Raw genomic sequence first — 9,188 nt, forward strand, 5'->3', positions numbered from 1 at the left:
CTCTCCATCTGCTGGCCGTAATGGCTCCATGCTTGCTTGCTCCTTCTGGCAGACAATAATACTCCGCAAGATACTCCGGCGCCACTGAGATGAGAGCACTGCCTCGACCCTCCAACCAATGCAATATCTTCCTTCCCTGTCCTGCAACTGCAGAGAATCTGGAGCAAGATACGGTCCAATGCCTAGTAGCCCCGTTTGGTGGTTTCAGGTATGTTCGCCGTGCCACCCAAATTGCCACAGCTGGGTTATCTGGCCGAATATTTGATACGTGGATCACGCGACATGTCCCGTGGACGAACAATCTGCCGTGCCGAGCTCGGTGGTTTAGGCCGTGCCCGCCCGTCTCTGATGAGCAACTGACCATCGCACGGCCGGACTTCCGGAGGCGGGCTCCTCGAGACACCATCACCGATCACTACCGGCAGATCTCCCGTCTACGGTCTTGGCATGGAGTTAAATGGGTGTCCTTCCAGGTTGTGATGGTTCCGCCTCACCGCAGCATTTGTTCACCCAGGTGAACACCTCCCGGGATTGCCTTGCATTTGTGGGAAACAGGGAAACCCAGATATTGAGAAAGACGATCGATCTCCGAGTCTAGTCCGAGGGGTCCTTGCGGCTTTTTTTCTCACCGACCTGTCCCATCCTTTTTCTCTTCAAAGCATCAGCTGCATGCTCAGGCTTTAGCGATGTGATGTTGGGTGGAACTGATGCTGGCTGTTGTATGGTCATTTTGGTTTCGTCTAGCACCTACCTTACAACCATGTTGCAGGCTTCTTCTCCTGCTTTTGGTTCACTGTGTGTCAACGGTGTAAAGGTACATGTTGGTTTCTGTGCTGCTGAGGAGTGGCAGTCTGATGGCAAGGAACCGGGGCAAATCAAAGGCGGTGCGGACGGGCTGGAGTTTGCAGCGATGGGGAGAAACGGGGTTAATCTTCAGCAGGGTCTGCCCATCGCGACAACTTCACCTGGTTCTTCCCTGCTGCCAAAACGCGAGGAGCGAGCCCGGTTCGCAGCCTCCCCCTGGTTAAAGGCGGGTCTTTCTCGAACCCTGTGGAATGGGACTAGTCACGGGCTTTTTTATCTGTTGTTGTCACTGTCGAACCAGTATGGTGAGCATCTTCTATGTTTGAATCAAAAAGAGAGAGATAGAGGCTCCGTAGTAGTTCATGTCTGAGAACAGCTCTCGTCAATCCCAGTTTATCATCCATTGTGTCCTTGGATTCCTTGGGTTGATATCTCGAGGTTCCTCCATTGGACCCAAAGTCCTAACAGGACGCTCTATAGACCTATGGATCTGTGGGGGCTGTTTAAGCGCATCTGAAGCCAGAAACGGTGTGAGAGCACCACGCTAGCTATTCTAGTCGGGTGCGGCACCTGCCGGACACTCCGTTTATTCAGGCAGGCCCGGCATCTATGAACTAGCGGGTTTGCTCCGGGAGAGGGCGGCATCATTGGTGATCTTGTGAAAAAATCTGAGTGGAGTTTTGTCAGTCCAGGTTGTGCTTAATTATCTCTTTCACGAGAACATACCATCAAATACTATTCCTTTGCTCGCAATCCCAGGTTGAATGAGAAGACGAGTATCTAAGCTAGATACCCTTAGCATACCGGAGCCGTGACACATTCCCCAGGTACTGTGCAGACAGCATCAAACGGTTTACGCCGCTTCAGGAGCGATTTGTCAAAACCGGTGTAAAAACTTGTTCGGCGACATGGAATTACTGCACTGGACTTCCATTTCTAGTACCACCTCGTTCTTGGTAGGGCGGCACCATTGCTGTCGGACAGTCGACTCAACATATCAATCATCTGTTTAGTGTTTGTGATATTCTTTTTCTCCACAGTCGTATCGTCCAGCAGCTGTGTCCCTTCTGGCCGTTGCATTGTGAGAAAAGCTCCTGCATTGCCCTCCTCAAACAAAACTCCAAAGATTTCTGTGAGAGCCCCGAACCTTGGCTCCTGTGGAGCTTTTGAGAAACGCCATTTGTTTACCTTTCCTGCACTTGTATGGGGAAAACTACCAATCAGACTGTCGTGATTTACTATCTCCATCACAGTGTGTCCCCATCGGAACCAGACTGATCGCTTCAGGGTTTTCTTCCAATGCGCTGCCCAAATTCTCTTTTGAACTCAGGTCCTTCGGAACAGGGAGTGTCCTTGCCCATTGAACCTGGCTTTGCCGGATCTTTTGCCCGGTGACGGACAGAAGGGGCAGAGTCTCTTCGTCACCTGCTCCAGGGTGCAACTTGAAACGCTGCGTTCTTCTGGTATGTGTAGTTTATGATGTATGCACATTTTGCTGTGGAAACAGGTCGTCCCCTTGCTGAAAAACCACAATAGTCTTTTCTTAACAACACCTGATGTATGAAATGACGTATCTACTTTGACATGAACAGCTTTAATGTCTATAAACACTCCTTTATACTGATATAGAATGAAGTTTGGGGCCTTTTCTCTTACCCTGTTAGTAAAAAAAAAAAAAAAAAAAAAAAGAAAAAAAAAAGAAAAAAAACAACCAAAAACGCCATGTTGTAAAGTTTGTTGAAGAAAGAAAAGAATTACTGAGGGTATAGAGATTAAGGTAGCAGTGCTTTTTGTGTCCCGAAATTTATCCGTCCAATATCCATTCCATGTTATGCAGAACAAAGCGAAAAACCTGAGCGTGTGCCAATGCTGCATGTCTATGTTGGTTCCGGTGTTTGTGTCCGCCTGCAAGACTCCTATTCTTGAGAAAACAAACCCAAAAACTCCAAGCAAAGTGCTGAGACGGCCCTGTTTTCCCCTTCTGGGGGCGATCGCTGTCGCCCAATATTTCACCCGCTGCTGGCGTGACAGGGTGGCCCACATATCAACCGGCAGTATGTGGCCATGTCAGATATCGCTGCCAGATTATGCATCGTCTGGGTGTTTTCACCCAATCCCGGGAGCGTTGACGTGCTTGGGGCCGATTAAGGAACGAAGGTTTGTCCACTACTGCAGGTGGCGGCAAGTGATGAGTGGCGTAGGGTGGGTGATGAAAGGTCTTCTTGGGTGATCCGGTCACCGTGAGAGCCATTCATAGACCAGCAGCCTGTGGCAGTCCATGTGGCTGCGGCTGGTAGTAAGAAGGATACATCGTCGCGGACCACGGTTGAGGTGTGATGTATCCTGCAGCTGGCTGCGATACATTGGGATTAGGATAGCCATGGTCTGCTGCTGATGACACCTTGCTGTTAGCGTTTGGCCATGACTCTGGAATTTGATCGGCCCCACGGCTCGTCGTTGTACCTGGATCAATATCTCGTTGTTCAAACTCCAGTTTCGTAGCGGCAGCATCCATGCAGGGCATAGAAGTGGGCGTGATCACATTCCCTTCCATCATGGTCGGCATGCTGGTCGGGATATAGGCCGGGATGAAGGCTTCGTCGGGGTGGCTCGGGGAAGAGCAAGGGCTGGAAACGACCGAGGGAACCGAGACGGAGGACACTGGAACCGAAGATACTGACACCCCAGAGGGCCATTGTTCCTCTGTCGTGGGCACAAATGTGAAGGTCTGCGGCGCCGAGTTGTAGTCGTTGGATGGTTGGCCAAATGGCGGAGGCCGGCTAGGAATGCCGGCGTGACCGGCGGGTAGCAGATCAGGTGCCTCAAAGCCTGGGGCTGGTGTGGTTAGAATGGAAGCTCGAAATGGACAGGCAAGAGCTGATGGCTGGGATATACCGGGTGGTGAAAACATATTATGATTGAAGCGTTTGAGTTCTTCGCGCAAACTGAACACCTCTCTCTCCAGCGCATGGTTCCTCATCTGGAGCTGGTTGATGGTCTCGTCCCGGCTATGTCGGTTCTTGTACTCTTCCAACTCCTTCTCCAGCCGCTCGATGTGCTCTTTTGTGCGTTGCCTGATTGCGCGCTGGGCTTCCCGGTCATTGGCCCGTTTCCGGGCAAGTTGCGTGGGCGTGAGTGTCGACACGCTGCGAGTACCTGATGACGGCAGAGGTTAGAGATGTGTGAAAACAGTGGAGATGGGCAATCCATACCCTTCCGCTTGGATGGCTTTGGTGGTTCTGTAGATGTCTCTCGGGTCATGTCGAAGATGATGTGTTTTGCGTGTATGAGACGACGTCAGTCCTCGGAGACTTTGTCGACGGCGACGTTATATGTAGATGGAGATAGAAGTCTTTTCATCTACCATGGAAAGTGTGAGGGTTTTTGATGTCGAGGACAGCAAGAGCCATGTGAACCAGCAATAATCGACACCATGGTGGGGTGGGGAGTTGGCAGGCACGAGGATTAAGTAAATATACGGAGTAGCCATGGACCATCCCCAAGGTCACTATCACTGGCAAGACCAGGGAACAGGGGTGGAAGAAGAATCGGTATCTCGATGCTTGGCTCAGCACCAGTCCATTGCCGTCGACAGACTTGGTGGAGATGGCGGCGGGTGGGGTCCACACAGGCTCACTCCATATCCCGCATCCACCTCCAGCATGCACTGGTGTGGTTCGGTCACAGAGACCGGCCTGGTCCACAACCAGCAAAAGTCCAGATGTGGTGCGGTAGGGTGCGCGTGGTGGCCGTGTGGCCTGCCATGGGTTTGAGATGGAACAGCTGCGAAGCCTGTAGCAGGAACCATGAACGATGAAGATTAGGGGGACCTGGAAGACAGACACACAGACAGACAAGAGACACCAGGAGAAGAGTTAGAGCGGCGAGCGGGACTGTGCTGGAAGGTCACTCTCTGGACAGCACGCGGTCGGAGGCGCGGCGTGGCGCCCACCCCCGCCCGCCGAAGCAGCGGCAGGGACGGAGTCGAGAAGGGGCTTGCTTCTGGAAGATGGATCTGAGGTTACACGGTCCCAAATTTAAACTTTTGCGCTACAGGAGGCGCGACGCGGCCTCACGTTTGGCACTGGGAGGACGCCACTGCCAGTCTGGCAGGGAAGAGCTTGGATGATGCGGGCACGGGCGTTCCCGGGGAAGAACCAGAGCATTCGGCGACCATCCTCCGCCACAGCTGCCAGAGTGACAGACTGCCAGACCCGAGCTCGCCGAACCTTATCCCTCATCTGGGGCAGCGGGTTCCGTTCGCTCATGGGTCAGTATTCCGGCAGAGCTCCGAGACGGAGGCCTTTGCCGCAACACACTCCGGCAGACCTACGAGTGTAGCTTTTAGCCCATGAGCATGAGGATGGAGAAGAGCGATGACGCTAACATGAAACTTTCTTATGGGTGATGGAAGTGTGTGGGTGGTTTTTTGCGGATGGAGGACAGTTCCGGGAGCATCGAAGGGATAGCCCAAGCAGCTCAGCCTGTCAGGGTCCTCGCTAAGCAGCACAAACTCCACACCTATTCTACAGATGCCTCGGGAGGCTTAATCTGATGAACCTCTGCCCAGCAAGATCAGGTCAACAGAGAAGCATCACCGACGACAGCGACGAAGAGGGGCCATGGAACACCTACATGGAGTACCAGACTTATTCGTGTCTTGTGTCGGGATTGCCGCTCAAAACTCAACAAGGCGGGGATGAAAGCTAAACTCTCCTTGTTGGCCATAGCATCAGGAGGAGTCTGACGTTTTGTTAGCTGCTGGTAGTATCATACCCAAGAAAGTAACCACGCAATGGCCCGTCCATGTCTGAGAGTAAAGCCCCGACTTGGGCCCTGGGCACCAATGGACCTCTAAAAACATATGATGCCCGTAGCTCGTCAAGAGTTCAGAAAGCAAGACTCGAGAAAGCAAAATCAGAGAGCTCCTCTCCATCCCCATACAACGACTGACGTCACTACTATAGCGCCCGAACCATCGCAGCACATTGCCGCAAGCCAACGTCTGCCAGATGGGCCGATATAAATCTAGATCAACTTGTGATCTAGCCCATGGTTAACCCAAGTACCGGATTTCAAGAGGCCGAACCAAAGTTGAGATTGGTGCCGAGATGGGCGAGGTAGTGCGGCTATCTCATTGGATTCAGAACTCAAGACATGGAAAACAGCTGGCTTCCTATGAACCTCCTTCTTCCTCCAACCAAGTACCAATGTATTCGAATGGGTGATCTATGAGACTTCGATTTTCATATCCTCCCCGGCAGCCTCCACTAGATCGTCCATGCCGCCAACCTGTGTTGGTCCGCTTGCGCCTTCGGGCGGCATGGCCCAGGCTGGCAGCGGGCTCACATAACTCCAGGACCCATCGGCATCCTCGTACCGGAGACTGTGCAGCCACAGACAGAGCTCCTGGCTGCCTGGATCGGTATACAACGGGGTTTTGCAAACATCGCAAAGCTGGCCCGACATCCTTTCCGCCTTCTTCTTGTGATACACATCCACCATCTCGTCATAGTACGCCACAGCGTCCGCAACCTGTTCCTTTCCCATCCGTGCCAGGCGGGAAAGAACATCCTCATCGGTATTCAGGGTTGCTTCGGCATCATTGCGCCCCAGGTCGAAGCCCCAAACCTTCTGGTTGGCATAGATTGGATCGTTCTGTACAGGATGACCTAGAAACTGTAGGTGAACCCGAATTTGATGTGTTCTGCCTGTGACGGGCAAGCAGCGGACAATCGAATATCCCTCGGTTTCTCTAGTGAACTGGTCTCCGGGACCGCCTGTCTCTGCCTCATCCGGCGACGGGCTGTTGCTGGGACTAGGTTTGATGATGGGCGACGGATAGTAAGCAAGGCGCTTGAAGACAGTCTTCGCAGACTTGCCATTAGCTCGGACCCGGTTCAAGCCCAGTTTTGGAGAAATTTGAAGGATCGGCTGGTCGCAGACAACCTCGCCATCAGGAAATCGACCGACCACACGGGCAAGATATTCTTTCCGAACACTGCGTCTGAAGATCTGGGCACTAAGACTTTCGGCAGCTTTGGCCGTCTTGGCAATAAACATGATGCCGCTGGTCAGCCTGTCGAGCCTGTTGCATGGTCGGGGCGCAAAGGTCGGCCCCCTCTCGGCCTTCATAATCTCCACCACCGAGTTGTAATGGTATCGACCGGCAGGGTGTACTGGCACGCCCGAGGGCTTGTTGATCACGATCATGTCGTCGTCTTCGTGGATGACCTGCACGGGATCTTGTGTAACGGGAGGCTCGTGTCGATGTGTGGTATGCGAAACCAGGTCGCCGTTCACCATCACATAATCCGGGCTCACGATTTTGCCGTTGACCGCGACTTGACCAGACTCCATCGCCGCACGGTAATACTCGACCGATCGCTCGCGAAACTCGCTTTCAAACACTTCAATGATTTTTCTTCCTCGCCATCGCTCCTTGCACCAGGTGTTATATGTGTAGAAATAAGGGGCCACCCGTCGAAGACCATCTTTGAAGAAGTATGGATGTGGAGGGCCCAGCGAGGCTGAAGGCTCGGGTTGCGAGATCAAGCTTGGCTCGGTATAACTGATGGCGCCAGTAGATTCTACGACTTTGTTGTTCTCAGCGACGACAGCAGTCAGCGGTTGTGACGGTGCACCAGGCAGGAGGATGGAGGCGGTCATCGTGCGGGCGAGGGTTGCAAGTGTAGACGTTCTTCTTAACAGGGCATCGCCGGCCAACATCAGCGCTCCATCAAGCAGAAACTCTCGGAGGTCTGAGGGTCGATAGCCAAGTGTTGGTGAGTTGTGGTGGGGTTCGTGGGAGACTTGGAGATTCACGCTTGATTGGATGAGAGGTTCACCTGTTCAGATGCTGAACATGACGGAAAAAAACAGGCGGTCGGAAGTGGCAGTATTTGACAGGTTCCAACCTGCAGGGTTACCCCACAGTCTTGGCTGCAGCGAACCTCGGCTCTTTCCGCAGCTATATTCGAGCCGTCAGCAACAATGAAATTCCTCTTTCCTCACTTCTTGCCTCGTGCTTGTCTTTCGAAGCGAGGGTGTTTATCCCCTTTCCTGCCGCTGCAATGTCAGACATCAGCCGTCTCAAAAGCAGAACGAGGGCCGACTATCGGTACATTCTGGAATATCGCACACGATGGTAAGAACATTCGATGTCAACCTACTTCTAAGACGCGTTTTGGGATTAATAATGATCAGGAGCGATAACGATATGTACGATCACATGAACAACTCCATTTACAACTTCCTTTACGACTCGGTTATCAATACTTACCTGATGGAAAACTGTGGCCTCCATCCCCCCTCATCTCCGCAATATGGCATGGTTGTACATTCACACAACGACTACTTTGCTTCAATTTCGTTTCCTGCCTGCGCTGAGTTGGCCCTGCGAGTAAACCGCATAGGAAATTCCAGTGTGGCATATGAAATAGCTCTGTTTGAAAAGGGGCACGATGCGGTTCGATCTGTGGGCGAGTTTGTTCAAGTCTTTGTCGACCGCGAGACAGGGAGGCCAAATGCAAAGGGGATGAACCCAGAGCTACGCCGGGGATTGGAGAATCTGCTAGTGAATCGAGAAGCAAGTAAACTTTGAAAGGGGGGCGAGTATGTATACAAGATAATACGTTTGGCTTCACAAGTTGACTAGAATATATATACTTGTGACAACCATCTGGATCGAAACTTGTCGTGAATCTAACATAGTAGAAATAAATGTCACGGATCGTGCACGAAGTGCCGGTGCACAGGGTGCGGGGCGCCCGTAGCCAATCATTATCTGACCAATAGGAGGTGGAGCGACGGGATCGCTGGTGGAGCGACAGGAGCGCGGTGATCCAAAGGAAGGAAAGGTGATCAAGATCACTCTTGGCGAAAGTGATCTAGGTAATCCAGAGGTCTATATATATGGAGGAACTAGATAGGTAGCAGATAGTTCCGCAGTAATATAAGTTACATTTGTTAGTATTAAAACTATTATGATTAAGACAAGTTATTGTTGTGCACTGTTTAGCTGCACCGACCTAAGATTGTCCAGAAGCGCCTTCGACTAATATCACATTCAGAGGTTTTGGATAGGGGTTCGCCACAATAAGATACTATATATGTAGCTTTATATCAAAAGGCTGAAAAGAAATCATAGGTAGTTTTCATTTCTCGATAGTATCTACAGATCTTCTTTTGATCCGAGTTTATAGAAATCTAAAAAATAATATAAGATATTTCTAATTTTTTAATCATAAATAAAGTTTTAAGTGAAATTTAATACCTTTTTTTTTTTTTTTTTTTGGGGGGTTAATATATATAGAATTTTGTATGATAACTTTTTCTATAATATTACTCTGATAATGTCATTATTTAATAACAAATAACATAAA

The 9,188-nt window shown here is 51.1% G+C and overlaps 3 protein-coding genes across 3 annotated transcripts; 1 reads left to right on the forward strand and 2 right to left on the reverse strand.

The window, feature by feature from the left end:
- Positions 1-2,263: 2,263 nt before the first annotated feature.
- On the reverse strand, positions 2,264-4,065 carry QC763_403100 (uncharacterized protein; the record flags this gene model as incomplete). Its single annotated transcript, XM_062911938.1, has 2 exons — positions 2,264-3,960; positions 4,017-4,065. The coding sequence occupies 2 exons, from the start codon at positions 4,063-4,065 to the stop codon at positions 3,056-3,058; spliced, it is 954 nt and encodes a 317-aa protein (XP_062765574.1). The 3' UTR covers positions 2,264-3,055.
- Positions 4,066-5,769: 1,704 nt separating this feature from the next.
- On the forward strand, positions 5,770-8,500 carry QC763_403115 (uncharacterized protein). The gene is made up of 2 exons (XM_062911940.1): positions 5,770-7,951; positions 8,011-8,500. Exons 1-2 carry the CDS (start codon positions 7,878-7,880, stop codon positions 8,405-8,407), a joined length of 471 nt encoding a protein of 156 aa, XP_062765575.1. The 5' UTR covers positions 5,770-7,877; the 3' UTR covers positions 8,408-8,500.
- RIB2 (DRAP deaminase) lies at positions 6,034-7,473 on the reverse strand (the record flags this gene model as incomplete). The annotated part of the gene is made up of 1 exon (XM_062911939.1): positions 6,034-7,473. One exon carries the CDS (start codon positions 7,471-7,473, stop codon positions 6,034-6,036), a length of 1,440 nt encoding a protein of 479 aa, XP_062765576.1.
- Positions 8,501-9,188: the final 688 nt, after the last annotated feature.

The sequence above is a fragment of the Podospora pseudopauciseta genome, chromosome 4 (assembly GCF_035222475.1).
Source record: "Podospora pseudopauciseta strain CBS 411.78 chromosome 4, whole genome shotgun sequence".
Lineage (NCBI taxonomy): Eukaryota > Fungi > Ascomycota > Sordariomycetes > Sordariales > Podosporaceae > Podospora > Podospora pseudopauciseta.